We start from the raw sequence: 17,501 nt of genomic DNA, 5'->3' as shown, positions 1-17,501 counted from the left end.
TGTAACATGTTTGCAAGATGTGATGGATAGCATGCATGAGCAGTTAGTATAGGATGAGAACAGATTGGTGTGGGAGTTTAAACAAACTGGGAGGCCCCTGTTTTGGAGTGACGTGCGCAGGAAGAAACCAGCATGTACTGAACAAGTCACTGCATGCTGTTCACTCCTACGCGCACAACTCCAAGACACGCGCGTGCCGGTGAGCTCAAACCCACAGCTCTTATTCTCAAACCATCTGGGCTCTGGAAGGACCAGTGCACACCCAGGACAAACCACACAGTTTATAGGCAGCATAATATACAGTTTAAAGGTTGTAAAGCCCTATAAATTAATAAAACATCCCATAAACAGTGTGGGGACAAAATAATGACCTAAAACTAAGCTACCCGTGCAAGGCCACTCACTGGTCAGAGGCATACTATCGCGCGACAGAGCCAATCTGGCGCGCGAGGATGCGCCCTGGCGCTCTGTCGCGCGACGGAGCGAGTCTGGCGTGCGATGGTGCACCCTGGCGCACTGTCGCGCGATGAAGCCAGCCTGGCGCGCGATGGTGCGCCCTGGCGCGGATCAATGTTTGGTTTACACATTTTTGGGTTCTGGGACAGGTCCAGAATGATCCCAGGGGTACTCCAAAACAGAAGACATGCAAATTGAACTACGGCTAGCAATTTCTAACAAAGGAAAGCAGTAAACTGGTTATTAACATGCTCAACAGAGTGATCTATACACAAAATAAAGCACAAAACAGTAGGACACCAATCGCCACGTGGTCCATCGCGTGCAACACCGGAGTGTCGCGCGAGAGAGTGGGACCATCGCGCGTTGGTTCCTACCATGACGGTTTATGAAACCTTGCCAGCTTTAGGACCAGAACTGGTATTGATTACTAGGCTTGGCCCTGCCGGCCCCCCTCAAGGATCAGAATAGAAAACAGAACAAAGGTAAGCTATACCTTCGGTTTTGAGTTTGAATGGTGTTTGAACTTTGATGTTTGAAGGCTTGATTGAGGAGTTTGAGTGGTGGAAGCAAAGAACAAGCTTTGTTCTTGGATGGTTGAAGTGTGAAAATGGAGGATTGTGAGTTTGGAAGAAAAGCACTAGAGCTTGTGCGTAGCCTTTCAATTTTTGGAACCCAAGGTGTATGGATCTTCTAGCCCTTCATGTATCAATTTTTTGAACCCTTTTAATGGAAGAAGAATGGGAGTATTTATAGGGATGGATGGTGATAAATCTGGTCGGTGCAAGGAGAGGAGCTCAGCCAGTCCACGAGGCTGGCTGAGGTTTGCTTGGTGGCTAAGCATCCCAGCTGATAAAGGTGATGGGGATAGCTTTGACCATCGCGCGATGGAGTTAGTCTGGTGCGCGATGGTCAACGATCAAGCTTTGACTGTTGACCACCACCTGGTAGTTTGACCATCGCGCGATGGTTTCAATCTGTCGCGCGATGGTGCTCCCCGGCGCACGATGGTTGCGCCTTGGCGCGGGATGTTGCGCCCTGGTGCGGACCAGTAGGGTTTTTGGTTTTTGAAGTGGCTTAGGCTAGGTTAGGTTCAAGGGTTTTGCAAACACTCAAAGCTCAAACACGCTATCATTCCCAGGGTGTTCTTGATCCGTTTCATCATCGGGGAATCAAATACCGTAAGTAAACTAATCTGGAAGCCCAAATTGGGGTGTCTACAACCAAATTAAGAATATACGCTGTTGTTTCTAGTGTATGTCCCCAAAACGAAATTGATAAATCTGAATAACTCATCATTGATCTTACCATATTCATAAGAGTCCTATTCGTTCTCTTTGCTACACAATTTTGTTGTGGCATACTTGGAGCTGACAACTGGGATGTAATCCCTTCAGCTCACAAGTAGGCCCTAAACTCTCCTAAGAGGTATTCATCACCATGTCAGATCATAGTGTCATGAGACATTTACCCAAACGCTTTTCTATTTCTGCCCTATACTCCCTGAATTTCTCAAAGCATTCAGACATACGGCACATCAGATAAATGTATCCATACCTTGAGTAATCATTAATAAAAGTGACAAAGTACTCAAAACCACCTCTAGCTTGGGCATTCATAGGCCCACACAAATCAGAGTGAACCAATTCCAACGGCTCTTTGGCATTATATCCTTTTGCTAAAAAAGGCCTTTTGGTCCTCTTACCTTCCAAACAGGATTCACAGACTTGAAGTTCCTTTACTTCTGATGAACCTAAAGGTCCATCTCTAACCAGCCTAGAAATCCTATTCAAATTAATATGACCAAGATGTAAGAGCCAAAGATACGTTTGGTTCAGTTTAGGCGGCTCTTTTCTTTTACATGGTAAATTAATAGTGTTATTCAATTCATGCAGTTACATTGTAGAAAACGTAGGATTAATAATGTAAAGATCATCCACTAATGAACAAGAATAGATAAAACATTTATTTAACTTAATAAGCACAGAGTCACTAAAATTAACCAAATATCCATATCCTTAATTAACTTAGAAACTGAAACCAAGTTTCTTCTAATAGTAGTACGATAAAGACAATCTCTCATAATTAAACTCCGCCTACTACTAAAATTTAAAAGGACAGTTCCTACTACGATTGCTGCCACTCTCGTAGCATTTCCCATATGTAGATAAATTCTCCCCATCACTGAGTCTTCTGGTTTCCTGGAACCCCTGCAATGAATTGCAAACATGATTAGTGGCTCCTGTATCTACACACCAGGTATTGGTAGATAACACCACTAAACATGATTCAACAACTAGTGAAAAAGATTTACCTTATTTGTTCACTTTATTGAGAAAAACCGGACACTCTTTCTTCCACCTTGAGGCGCATGAACTGCCTCTTCAACCTTTTTCTGAGACTTTTTTTGCTTCTTCTTACCTTTCGGCTTAGAAGTAGAAGCCTTCTCTACCACTAACACTGATAGTGGTTTCTTCACAATCAAAAGACCCTCAGCTGCTTAGAGTTCCTTAAGAAGTTCTGCCAAAGATAAATGCATTTTGTTCATAGAATAAGTCAGGCGAAACTGCTTAAAACTCTCAGATTGTAGTGAGTTAAGAACGAAATCGATCTAGGTTTCCCCATCAATTTCAGCTCCAAGGATCTCTAGTTCATTAAGAAGAGCTATCATCTTCAGAACATGATCCCTAATCGGGGTCCCTTTAACATGGGTGATGCTCACCAATTCTTTCATAGCAACTAGCCTTGCTGCATGATTCTGATCCCCAAATATTTCTCTGAGGTTCAGCATCATATCGGAAGCAGTTTCCGTAGCTTGATGCTGGTGTTGCAATATATTCGACAAAGAAGCCAGAATATAACATCGCACTATGTCATTAGCCTTAACCCAATCTTTATAAGGCTTTGTTTCCTGTTCTATGGCATTCTCTTCAAGTATAGGAGGGCACGTCGTAGATAGCACATATTTGTGGCCCTCGACAGTTAACACAATATCCAAGTTTCTTTTCTAGTCAACATAGTTTGGTCCAGTAAGTTTATTTTCTTTGAGAATAATGGCAAGTGGATTGAAAGAGCCTATTTTTGAATCTAAGAATCAAATATTATAACAATCAATTATGAAGGGTAATAAAAAAAACATTGAATTTTATTTTAATATTGGTTCCCCCTACCACATGTTAAAAGAAAAACATTGGCAACCCTACACACCGTCAAGAATATGCCTCAATGGGAAGTCCTTTACTCTTTATCATTCGTGTCGATAGGTACAACCTTTTAATTTTACTATATAGACATTATACTGTGCCAACCAAAATTAAATAGCCAATATAGCTTCAATCCTATAAATAATAATAGTGACTCAGATTGTGATGATACTATTATTTACAGCAAAGTGTATACCATTACCCAGTCCCATGACCCATTGTTCTGTTATGAATTACCTCAGATGGAGAAGTAATTCACACAACAATTATCATAGACTTATCCATTTAAGGAAGTTTGTACTGATGAGGCCATAATTAATTTTGTCCGATGGGGGGAACGTTCTAAAACCATCACACAAAATTAATTACGTCATCTACATACTAGTAATGGAGACCATGGGATTTATAGAAATAAACTCCCTCTCCCACACTTAGTTATTTTAAAAAAAAATTGTGAGGGTTATCAAAATTTTCAAGTTTGCAAAACCATGATCTAGGTCAAAGCCAAATATCACCATGTTGTCAAATATGGTAAAACTATCACATTTACAAACACGAATGGAAACATGCATAAACATAAATAAGGAAACATAATAAAATATGCATCCCATCTATTATGGTCAATATCCTTGTTTCCAAAACAATTAAGATTGCAACCGTGTCTTGCCCACCAAGTTAGAGGTTGATGCAGGCACAGGGGGCAACTTCGGCTGCCATACAGAAACTATGATTTTATACATCAATCCTATGCCTCTTTTATAGAGTTCACATAAACCGAAGTGATGCTACAGGTACCGACCCCGTCGGTACCAATATCATTTCTGCATAAACTGGATGTAATACACATACTGCACGACTTGTAATCTTACAACAGTTCTACATATCAAATAATGATACAACTGGAGAAACAAATATTACACAAAATAAAAACCTTATGCCTCCCACATGCCGAAGTTCACATACTACTTTTAATATTTCAACCACGAAAAATAATCGTGGCACCCAAATATAAAAGCAGTAACCACGTATGCAAAAACGTGGGATCCAATCACACAAACATAGATGCATGCACTACTACAATAAAGCATAACAATCACAGCTATTGGCTGTGATAGTTAGTCTTCTATCACACTCCTCCTACCGTGATAGATGTGAGTGTGATTGTAAGTCACTCTCTTTTATCACGGTTATAAACCATGATTGAAAGATAAAAACAATCACACCCAAAAAGTGTGATCGTTTCTAGGCAAAACCGAGATGGAAACTCATTTTCGTGTTCTTTCCCGGGTTTTGATCACACTCTTCCTGAAAAACAGTGATTATATGTCGATAACGATCACCACCAAACACTGTGATCTTTCATGTCTAAAAACTAAGATGGAAAATAGTTAGGTGTGATCATTTCTGGTTTTTAGATCACGGTTTTCGTCTAAAACCGTGATTAAATGTTTTTATCTTCACAGTCTAGAAATGTGATTGAAAGATCCATCTTTTTTTTTTGTGCATTTAAAAAATGCCCGAATCTCTGACCAATAATAAATACACGTAAATTATGTATTCAGCACGTAGCATCTTGCACAAAACATGTATAGATAGAAACATCGTGCCGAAAAGCCTACTTTGAATTAATCTAACATCAATCAAATTTCGGAAAATACATAAAAACTGCAAAACAAAAGCTTCAACAATAAAAAGGACAAAGAAAACTAATTGAGCCACAAGCATGGAGTTATGTCCTAAGCTACAATGAATTCTTCATTCTTTGAAGCCAATTTCAAGAACTTCGTCATTCTCTGAAGCCAATTTCAAGCACTCGTCATTCTCTAAAGCCAATTTCAAGCACTTCGTCATTCTCAGAGCATGCCTAAATCCACCAGAAAACAAAAGGTAGTAGCATCAAGAACTCCAATGCCTAAATCCAGTAGAAAACAAAAAGTAGCAGCATCAAGAACTCCAAGAAAAAAGTAGCAGAAAACATATCTTTAGAACCAAACTTTGGCAACTGACTGAACCTTTAAGTTCTCAATACTACCATTAGGATGGTTATTTGACTGCACAAATCAAGCAAACAACCAACTTTCCAAACATCATTATGGCAAAGGGGGTGTTTTCCATCTGTACACAATAAAGCAGACGAACAAACAAGCTGATGGGAAATAGTGTTCAGCATCGATCTAAGTGTCCATCTGTATATTCAGCTAGTATTACTCTTCAATTTAGATTATGATAGATATTTCACTGGGAAGGCAATAAGCATTACCTGCCCACCCAAAACTCAAATCACAAAATCTGTTGGCAGTTCGTTACTCTAGAAAAGTAATCACCACTTCTATACTAAATTACTCTGATAACATAGAAAGGAAGGTGACAAAATTCAATAATCTATCAAACAAAACTCTCTCAGTTTAGTGGAAAATACAGTTGCAAAGCAGGATCCAACATTAAGAACGCAGTTTGGAAATTCGGATATCAGATTGGAGGCTATATGCAACACGTTAAATTGAACTCTCCGGTGTTTGTAGGCTTTTTAAAGCAAAAATCTACCAAAGGAAGCACCACGGAATTGGGTTAATTCCACCAATATTTCAATAATCTCACTCTGATGCTGAAGAGGACCATTCACTTCCTCAAGGTTGGTTTTGAGCAAATAATTACCCCTCTACATATATAGGCAGAGGCATGCACATGCACAAACAAAACACACATGCAAGTGATGTGGGTCTCTGTGTAAGTATAGTGCACAAATTCACATACAAGAGTCAGGGAGAGAGGGACAAAGGGAGCTGGGGAGGAAGAAAGAAGATTTGGAACTAAAGTTAAATGGCTACAAAAGGATTGATAGCGTCAGGAGCTTATTAGACTGTAGTTTATTCCAAAGAAAATTATCAAGGAGAAGATCCCATTAAAGTCATTTTGAAAGGCTTCACCCATTACCACGTCTATCACATGAATTACTTAAGTCAGGGGCTACGAAGAACCAACATGCCTAATGCATATCTGTATGGGCCAGGCGGGGGAGAAACTGAGACATGTATGTAGCTGTCCAATTACTTTCAATTTTTAAGCCTGGGATACACCCAGGACACCTCAAGGACACACGTGTCTCAAGTTAGACTCAGTCTACAAGGAAGGAAAGAGAATATTTAAGAAGTAAAAGGTAAAAGTTTCAACTTGATAGGACCCTAGTTTAGACTATGATTTAAAAGTACAAGGTAAAATTAGAAATTTAATTGGTTTTCATTCTTTTCGGACTCAAAATTCAAATGAACAACATCTGAGATTCTGATTATGTATTTTTCCATGTTCCCTGTGGTGTTCGTGTTCCCTTTTTTTTTTGGCAATTCTCGCGTCCCGTACCATATCTATCTCCATTTGTATCGCTATCCGTGCTTCTTAGGTCAGAGGATCCTATTCAAGTATAGGACTGCATCTTCCACTCAACTAAACAAGCCATTTTGGGATTCACTAATCTCAATAGTTACCTACAAACCCTGTGAGTTAAATCCTCACTTTGCTCACCATTCGCCAATCACTAATCATAAACAAAGAAAGCAATTCGCAAGCTCAGATGGAATAGAAAATTTTCATAGCTGTAATTCTAAGAGACCCAAAATTCTAGTCCAGAAAACAGCAATTATCGGGAGCCATTATTCAGCAGAAAGCAACAAAAGCTATGACAACAACAGCAACAGTCGCTTAAGCTTAAGCAGTACTAGTGCCACAACCAAAGCAGTAGCAAAACAGAATCCATAGAAAAATAGCAGACAGGAACAATAGCCATCACAAGCAGCCACAATTCAGAACTGGACAGCAGAGCAAGCACACAGTAAACTCAAATAAAGGAAGAGCTAACTTACACATATAAGTTGATTATACTTCGTTCATGATGGACTTTATCGACTCGGCTCGCACTTCATCAATTTCGGCTTTCGTGTAAGTTTTTTTTCCATTGAACTGCAATGGATTGAAAAAAAAAATTACTTACAAGTTAACAGTTCTATTCATAAAGCAATATAAAGAAATACAAGTTAAAAATAAGTCTTACATTTCCTCTGCTTAAGATCCTCTCATCTCTAATCAAATCTTTCATGTATTTCATTACATAGAACCCACATTCCACATTTGTAGGTTGTTTAGGGCACTGTAGACAAATACGATAATTTCAATTAGAAAAAACATAAAAACAATTCCAAAAAAATCCAAAAAGAGAGATTGCATAGATACCTTGACTGTTTTCCAATTAATAATTTGACTACTCCGTACTCCCTTACTACTGTCATAGATTTTGAATGCATTTCAAAGAGGCAATACTTGTAAGTACTATCAACATAACATGATTAAGAAAAGGGCTCAAACAATAATGCTCAAAGTCCAAAAACTTACGTCTTAATCAAGAGTTTAAGGGGTGAGTGGACTTCCTTATTAATTGAATCCATGTAGTACACTGTTGAAGACGACAAATCAATGACGCACAATACCCAATGGACCCTACTATGAAACAAGACATAATTAGCTATGACCAATACCTTATGCATAACATTATGAATGTAGCAGATACTTCTTTCATATGACATATGTACTCCATGTCAACTTTTTGCAGTTGAGCATAAACATCCGCACCAAATATGTCATCATCTATAAGAATTTGAAAAGCTTCCATCTTATCGATGTGCTTGGTCAATGTGGTAAATAATTCAATGCATTCCAAATTACTTTCCCACTCCACAAACTTTTTGGTGTTCCTTGTTTATTTTACCAAAGAAGATTTTGAGAGAGATTGAGGCTATCCTTAAGAATTTTCTGTGGTCTGGTCTTAATCTCAAAAGAGCAGAAGCCAAAGTCAAATGGTTGGAGATGTGCACCCCAAAAGCTAAAGGTGGATTGGGGTTAAAGTCTCTTACTATTTCCATTAGTACTGTAATTCAGAATGGGGGATGGCACTGGCCTAGGCCGCGAAATTCTATGATTCATTAGATACAACACTCCATTCCTAGCTTTGTTGTCCCTCAATCTGATAAAGCTGATGAAGTTGTATGGACTGTTTCCCCTACAGGGCAGTATACTACCAAGCACACATGGGAGGCTATAAGAAATAGAGGAGAAGAAACTCAATGGGCTATGGTTGTTTGGTTTTCAAAAAATGTGTCTAAATGGTCCTTTATCCTATGGCTAGCTTGTCTTAAGAGGCTGTCTACTAAGGACCGTCTTCTGCAATGGGGAATGGAGGTAGACCCTGTTTGTGTGCTATGTTCCCAGAGTGCTGAATCTATTCAACACCTGTTCTTTTTCTAGGTGTATTTGGGAGCCTATCCTGCTCAGACTTTGATCCAAAGAAGGGCATATACGTGGGATTTAGAACTGAATGATGCTTGTGGTTTTTGTAGAAGTAAGACATTCAGCTTTTTGATGTTTAAATTGGCATTAGCTGCTGGGGTATACTTCATTTTACTTGAGCATAGTTCCAGAATTTTTGAAGGCAGGCCAAGGAATTCAAGTGTAGTCTTAGCTTGTATTGATGACAATATAAGACTAAGAGTTTGTACTTGGAATCAGTTCCCCAACTCTTTGGAAAATCGAAGACTCTTTGCTCATTGGAACATCTCTACTAGAGTTCTTAGATTTGCAAATCTCTAATGAGGAGTTAGTATAGTTGTTTGGTAGATTGTAGTAGGATGCTTTTCTTTTGTGTAAAGCAGTCTGTATAGTGGGTTCTGCACTCCTGTGTTTTTTCAGTGTGGTTGGTTATAAGATGACACATTTACCACAAAAAAAAAAAAGAATACGAATCATGGGATAGGCTACGACAGTGCCACACTATTGTAAGTTCTTCCACTAAAGAATTTTCCAAATAAAGGAACGAAGTACAGAAGCTCTAAGGACATCGACACGACGATACATTAGCTCGGTGACTATCATAAATAGTTCTCAATTACACACAAGAAAACATACATCCAACACTTAAAAGTTAGCATTCCAAGTTTTGTTAAGGTGACATTAGTATCTAGGCAAATTCATGCTTTTTGGATCTCACAAATTGCCCAGTATCATGCACACAAAGATCCGTGTTGATTTTTTAAGGAAACTTGATTAAAGGAACTTTTGCAGCTCACTATGTCACATTGACAGAAAAAGTCTTATGATAATTTTTCAAAGCTTCTTCAGCGCGTTCTATTAGGAACTAGATCAGATAATAACTACAGGGAACAAAAATAACAGTAATCACACAAAAGTGGTGGTAGTCCACATTGTCCAATTATATCAACAGAATCGTTTTTTGGTTGTACTATGTTTAAACTTTGATCGATTTTGGATGAAGTGCCTGCATTTCGTATGGTCTGTTTAGGTAGAAAAAGGCCTATGAGCACATCACAGAGCGTGGATGAAGTGCCTACATGTCATATGTTTTTATTAGGCAGGAACAAGTCTACATCAGTACAGAGCATGAGAGCAACATATCAGTGACAACAACAATACTAACAAGAACTAATCCCAAGACTGAGGCTACACCATGTCCAGCATTGCTCCTTTTCCAAGAGTTACTGACAATAGAAGCACAAATAAGAACCCCAAAACTGAGTCAACAGATCCTAGAGAGAACTTTTCTTGTGTGGTAACACTAGAAAGACTTATCTCTCCACCCAAGCAACAACTAGATACTCCAAAAGAAAGTGGACAGTGGAATTGGTCAGTCGAAACGCGTATAAGCAGGCCAAGATACTTTTGAGTTATCAAGGCCAAGATACTTTTGAGTTATCAGATAAACAAAAAAAATACTGCAAAACAACTTAGTGTAAGCACGGAGAAGAGCTTAGACTCCAAACTTTTGGGTGATAACATAGGTGCAGGCACTACTGATGGAGTGTTTCAACTGCGCAGTACATGTCAGTACTTAAAAGCACACGGAAGAAGTAGGTGACAAGAGAAAGCAAAATAAAAAATATATTCTAATGAAAACAATAACTCATGTTTAAATTCTGTTGGATATAAATTTGCATGAACGAATAGAACTAACAAAAATCCACGGAAAAAGAACTTACCATTTGTTTCAAGAGAATGAACTTAACACCAAGGACCGATCTCTATGTTTATCCGTTTTTCCCTGTTTGCCTTTCCTCAAAGAATTCATTCGGGAGGGGAATGAACACTAAATGAGGATGGGCATAAACCTAAAGTACACAACAATCGTAATCTCTAGGTCGTGGTTGTCAAGAGCAAACTCATGTTCCTCAATCATTTTCCACAACCAGCTAGGGTAAAGATTATACTATCATTTACTCCAACAGATTACTAGTATAAATTAACATTTTCTTCATAATCAAGATACTATAAGCTGCAGGACTCTGTTTTTTACTTGAGACCTGATAGAACTTTTGATCTCCTACCAACATGAATTTCGTAGCGATTATGTAGCATTTGAAGAATGTATGATCATGCCCAACAGTCCATTCTGGAAAATATAAAATTTGATTGCTAAATTTTTTACCTAAAAAAATATTATACCATTATGAACCAATCATACCCTGGCCTGATATATTTTTTTTCTGCTAATCTGTGATTTTGGCCACCAACATTGTTTTGTGGTCACACAGGGTCTCACTTTCTATGGTTTCTTTCGATCAACTACTGGAGAGGCACAAGAGAAATCTGGAAAAGAAGTCATCGAAGTACTTAAGATCTTAGAAGAGCAATGCCTTGGGGATAAAATGTTCATCGGGGGAAGCTCTTTGGGACTAGTAGTAGACATATCATTTGGACGGCTTGCGTACACAACAATCGTAATCTCTATGTATTTTAGATCTTAAGTACGCCATAAATCTATAAGAACTGGGGAAGCCAAAACTTCAAGCGGAGCAAAAAATTTCTAGAGCAATAACTAAAAACCTAAACCAAAATTCTTGCAAACACTTAAACTGCATAAATACCTGTTGATTTGCAAAGAACAGAGAAAATCTTTAGAGAGAGAGAAGAACAATACCTATTGGGTTTAGGAATTTTCCATTTCGATTGATTGACTTGTCCATTTCAAGCTCTCTCTCTCTCTCTCTCTCTCTCTCTCTCTCTGATAACAAACTCGCGCAAGCGAAAGCGCCGTTTCTTCCTTCACAGTGGTGGTGGAGAGAGATAAGGCGGCGGCAGCTTGTGAGGATGGGGGCGAAGAGGCAGCGGCGGGTGACGATGGGGATGGATGAAACGTGTACTGGAGAGGCGGGTGAGGATGAGGATGAGTACTGAGCTTCAACGGGTGAGAAGAGAGTGTAACTAGGGCTTATTTTGGGCTAACGTGAAACGATGTCGTTTTGAGCACATAACTTTTGAATTCGCGCCTAAATATGAGAAGCAGCGCCCACACAAAAATTCAGAAGTTCCCAGTTTTTATCACAGTCTTTTATCTCGCCACAAGAGCGAGATCTTTTATCTCGCTCTTTTTCGTGCCAAAGTTTTTTATCACGCCGCAAGGGTGAGGTCTTTTTTTTTTTTTTTTTATCTCACCGCACGAGCAAGGTCTTAAAGTCTTCTATCACACTATAAGGGTGTGGTCTTTTATCTTTATCTCGTCGCAAGAGTGAGATCTATTATCTTGCTCTTTTCTGTGGCTAAGCACCACTTTTTATCTCAGCTTTTGATTTAAACTGAGATAAAAAAGTTAGTCTACAATTTTTTATCACACTTTCACTGAAAACCATGATCTTTGTAAATCTCCTTAGTGTGGTATTTATCTATTATTGTAGTAGTGATGACCATAATAGTGGGATAAGATTTTCTACAAAACAGATGTTAGTAAAACAAAACTTGCAAAACAGCAGTTACCACAGTTTCATACTATACGATCTACGGACAACATGGCCTATTTAATCCATACGCGCGATTATAGCAGGCTCTGATACCACTATTAGGAAAGGATTCTCAGAACCCGGTAATGACGCGTACAGATTAGACAACAAGAAAATCGAAAAACCATACAAGGCGGATTTAGAGTTTCACCTCAACTCCCTGCGACACGAATGCTGGTTGAACTTGTTATAGCACGTCTTGCTATAAGCCACGTATAGTGCTCAACTGCACCTTACGATCTTCTATCGTATTCCCTGCACGTCTAGAACACGAACCGAGTGTGGACTCTTTCGTGATCTGTTTGCTCTTTCTAAGCCTGCCTCTATTTTGTGAATAATAGAAAACGTGTATCTGACCTAGAGAGCATAACGTGTATATATAGGGTTACGATAGGGACCTAAGGAGTAATAAGTCTGGGCTTCCAGTGTAAATAAGAAAACCTAATCCCACCAGGATTCTATTTCTTATTTCACTAATTATAATTTACCACACTACAAAATTATAATTGCACTCCTGTCCTTATCTCAATTATATTATGAGCTCCGTGGTATTAACTACTTTTTAATCTCCCCACGTTAAGATTACAGATACACATTGATTAAAATAAATTACTAACAAGGAGAATGCCATCGACTGCATGAACTCGTGGCTGAGAAGAAGGTTGTGCACTTCCATGTAAGATATCGGCGTCGTCTGTGAAGCAAGCGAAAGTATCAAGCCGTTAAAGGTCGGATTCAGCCCTTTGAAGACATAAAGGTTAAAATCTTGAATCGTCAAAGGGCGACCATCCGCTGCAAGTTCGTCGGAGAGGGATTTGGCTTTGTGCAGATATTGGGTCACCGGTTGATCGCCTTGCTTGATATTCTGGAGATGGAGATGGAGATGTAGTTGGAGAATACGAGTATGTGAGGGGGAGGCAAGAGTGGCTTCAAGAGTCGTCCAGATTTCACGGGACGAAGTGGCATCAATTATAAGCGGAAGAACTTCTTCTGTTAGGAAGAAATACTCATAAGAAGTTGATCCTGATCTTGCCAAAGTACGAACTATGGATTGGCAATCTCAACGTTGTCAAGATGTGTTTTGGCCTGTGGACACAGGCGTGAACCATCAATGAAACCAAGGAGGTGCTGTCCTTGGAGATAAGGAAAGAGTTGAGTTTTCCAATACAAAAAGTTATTATTTGTAAGTTTAATGGAAAGAAAGAGGTGGGCATTTGAAAAGGGCAGTGAAGGAAGTGAGTTTTCTAAAGTGGTTTTTGGAGTAACAGGTAAAGAGGTTTGAGAAGAGGATGAAGAAGTAGACATGGCTGAGTAGCTCTGATACCAAGTTAAACTTAGATTCTAGAATGGTATTTTGGAAGCACGCCACAAGCTAGGAAATGGCTATGATGCTCCCGAGTGGTATGGGAGCATCATACTCCCAATGAATTACAGATAACACTTACCATTCATTAAGGCAACACTTACCATTCATTAAGGCAACACTTACCATTCACTAAGGCAGAACTTACCATACAAGTGTGGTAAGTTCTGCCTTATACAATGGTAAGTGTTGCCTTAGTGAATGGTAAGTGTTGCCTGTTCTGTGGTAAGTAATCCTCCATTTTTTAGGTCAAAACCGCCTCGTTTTATAACAAAACCACCCTATTTTTAGTTTTTGGATTTGATCTAAGGGCTGTGATTTATCTATGTTCAATCCAAGGGCTGTAATTCATTGGGAGTATGATGCTCCCATACCACTTGGGAGCATCACAGAAGTTTTGCACAAGCTATGGGTGAGCTTTCAATATATAGATGAAGTAGTTACAAGGGTGATTCAAACCCAAACAATGATAAACCCAAAGCTAAGATACAACAGAATTTGAGATATACGTGAATAGGATAATGTTTATCTAATACACTGTTAGACTTAGTGCAAAGTGTTAGTAAAACTAGTTTATTGTCTTTCTTTCACTCCAAGAAAAATTACATTGGGTGACGAATGAAAACCGTCACAAATTGCATATTTTTCTTCACAAATAGTATATGTGGCGAAAAAAAATTTGTTGACTAAAGGTTGTCGAGGATTCCTACCTGGTGATAAAATTTATTTTCGTTAGCTATAGTGTCTTTTGATGACGAAATATTTCGTCACCAAAAAGTGAATAATTGGTGACGAAATTTTTTTCCTCACTTATTGTGCTTTTTCACGATAAAATTTTTTGTCATCAATTATTCCTTTTGGCAACAAAAAAATTCGTCACCTATGGGTCAAATGAGTGACGAAAACTTTCGTCACCAATATAAGAAATGGGTGATAAAATTTTTTCGTTGCAAAATATGTTTTCATATGGGATAAAAATCCTTCTTTCTTGCTCCTGCTGGGTTTCAAATCCAAGTCCTTTAAGTTTTTCGCGTAAACTCCGACCAACTGCACCACACACATTTTTTAGTAAATATTTAAAATATCTAATATATAACATATATGTTTAACATGAAAATATATTTCGAATGTAATTTTGAATATTTAAACATTAAAATTAGCAATTTTGATAAACATGAAAGTTGTAGGCAATTGAGTTATTGTTCTAATCCAATTTGAATTATCTCAATCGGAGTTTTTAGCAAAGAGTTATGTCTAAAATATATTTAGAGACAAAGCGAAATTCATAAATTTCGTCACGTACCCATTTGACGACGAAATATATATTTTGTCGCTGAAAGCGTTAAAATATTGACAAAAAAATTTTCGTCACCAAAGTAAAGCATTTGGTGACGAAAAAAATATTTCGTCACTAAATTGGTCTCATTTGGCGACGAAATATATACTTTGTCACCAAATGATTATCTTTGGCAACGAAAAATAATTTCGTCACATTTTCTTAAGCTTTTGGCGACGAAAAATGTATTTCGTCGCCAAATGGGTACCTTTGGTGACGAAAATATTTTTTTTCGTCGCTAAACAGGTATAATTGGTGACAAAATTATTTCATCGCGAAAGTTGTTAAAACAGCGACGAATTTATTTTTTCGTCGCCAAATATACTCATTTAGTGACGAATTTATTTTTCGTCACCAATTTTCTTTTTTCTTGTAGTGTTTTTTTTTTTCACGGACTAATTTATTGTCTTTGATTGTCATGATTTTTATACATTTTCAAATTTATTGGTTGACAAAACATATGATCTGAATTTTTATACTACTGGTGGATACAATAGACACCGGAATGTAGGTTTCTAGCTACTACATAGATACATATGCTTTTTATTCATATGTATATTAAGCTTTTAGGTTGAGAGAAATGATTGCACTTTGAGCCCTTTGTCCCCTCACCTCACCCCACCCCATCACTCCTCTCCTTCTTCCTTTTCCTGCACTCACCCCCCTCCCTCCCTCTCTCCCACAACTTGTCTTTTCTTAAAAATCTCTAATCCAAATCTAGGGTTCAACTTCCGGAGCGCTGTCTCTCTTCTATATTTCCCTCCCCTCCTATATCTTTTATAATTTCAATTTCCCCAGGCCACTACTTAAAAAATATAAACAGTTTTTAATCTTCGCAATTATTTTTATACTTTTCACACTTTTTCTGTGTTTTCGTGTTCCTGTCTTCTTTTGATGGTTTTGTGCGCATGGCTGGTTTGGATTTAACCCCTCCTCGTTTCATGCACCAGTTCCAAAACAGTCAACACCGCGAACATGAAGACAGCCAATTTTCCGGCGACCACCATGACGACGACCACCACCAGGGCCTCTCATCCGGCGGGGACAATGTCACCCGCCGCCCGAGAGGCCGCCCGCCTGGATCCAAAAACAAGCCCAAACCACCCGTCATCATCACAAGGGAGAGTGCCAACACGCTCCGAGCTCACCTCCTAGAAATCGGAAACGGGTGCGACGTCTTTGACTCAGTCGCCACCTACGCCCGCCGCCACCAGCGTGGGATCTGTGTGTTGAGCGGTAGCGGCACCGTGGCCAACGTCAATTTAAGGCAGCCGACCGCGGCAGGGGCGGTGGTGACTTTACACGGGAGGTTCGAGATTTTGTCGCTTACTGGGTCGTTCCTGCCGCCACCTGCACCGCCAGGGGCCACAAGCTTGACGATATTCTTGGCAGGAGGGCAGGGGCAGGTGGTGGGAGGGAACGTGGTTGGGGAGCTGATCGCGGCGGGGCCGGTGATTGTTATCGCAGCGTCGTTTACTAATGTTGCCTATGAGAGGCTGCCGCTGGATGAGGAGGAGGAGGATCCAGCGCCGCCGCAGGGTTCCGTTGCCGGAAGTGGTGCTGTCCGTATTAGTAATAGTAATTTGTTTCCTGATCCTTCTGCTGGGCTTCCTTTCTTCAATTTGCCTCTCAATATGCAAAACAACGGTCAGTTGCCGGTTGACGGCTGGGCGGCGAACGCAGCTGCCAGTCGTCCCCCGTTTTAAGTGGGACGAGAACAAATCAAGTACGAACGACAGTGATACCACATCATCGTTGACATTGGACAGCAATGTTCCATTAGCTAGTGGGAAAGCAATTCCAGTTGGGTGGAAAATTAGGGTTTATGAAGCATAAAGGTGAGCAAACATACTGCTGTTAATTTGTTTCTACTAATCATTGTGGTGTTGGTTAATTCCTCTCCTCTTCTCTTTGTTTTTCTCTTCTAGGATTTCTTTTGTTTTTCTCTTTTCTCTGGTTTTTGTTGTATCCTTGATGATTTGTGGAGATAGTCTTCTTGTTGTACTTCATGGAACTTTGTTTTTGTTCTTCCCTCTGATCTTCGTTCGAGTTCGAGTTCGAGTTTTTATATTTTATATACAACCAAGGCATACTGGTATTCTGTCACCACTACAATGCCAAAACAATACCATTCTTTTTTTTGGCTTCTCAACTTCGCGTTGGAAGTTACCCCTTTCTCTCCTCTTTTCTTTTTTCCCCTTTCATTCCTCGATGTACCTATTATTGAGTTTAACTTAATAATATTTTTTTTGTTTCAAAAAAAAAAAAAAAAAAAAAAGAGCGTCAACTCCAAAATTGCTTTTTTGCATTTC

At 39.1% G+C, this 17,501-nt stretch overlaps 1 protein-coding gene and 1 long non-coding RNA gene across 3 annotated transcripts; one reads left to right on the top strand and one right to left on the bottom strand.

The window, feature by feature from the left end:
* Positions 1-5,234: 5,234 nt before the first annotated feature.
* On the bottom strand, positions 5,235-8,171 carry LOC131308525 (uncharacterized). 2 transcript variants are annotated; one of them, XR_009194461.1, is made up of 4 exons: positions 7,884-8,171; positions 7,705-7,800; positions 7,517-7,613; positions 5,235-5,523 (listed from the first exon to the last, which is right to left on the bottom strand). It is a non-coding gene; the product is annotated as an uncharacterized LOC131308525 (long non-coding RNA). The 2 variants fall into 2 exon arrangements; XR_009194460.1 differs by having other exon boundaries at positions 7,517-7,800.
* A 7,610-nt stretch (positions 8,172-15,781) lies between these two features.
* On the top strand, positions 15,782-17,224 carry LOC131307786 (AT-hook motif nuclear-localized protein 23-like). The gene has a single exon (XM_058334474.1). It carries the CDS (start codon positions 16,098-16,100, stop codon positions 16,893-16,895), a length of 798 nt encoding a protein of 265 aa, XP_058190457.1. The 5' UTR covers positions 15,782-16,097; the 3' UTR covers positions 16,896-17,224.
* The last annotated feature ends 277 nt before the right edge of the window (positions 17,225-17,501 follow it).

This window comes from Rhododendron vialii, chromosome 11a (assembly GCF_030253575.1).
Source record: "Rhododendron vialii isolate Sample 1 chromosome 11a, ASM3025357v1".
NCBI lineage: Eukaryota > Viridiplantae > Streptophyta > Magnoliopsida > Ericales > Ericaceae > Rhododendron > Rhododendron vialii.
This window is presented reverse-complemented; position numbering and strand designations above follow the sequence as displayed.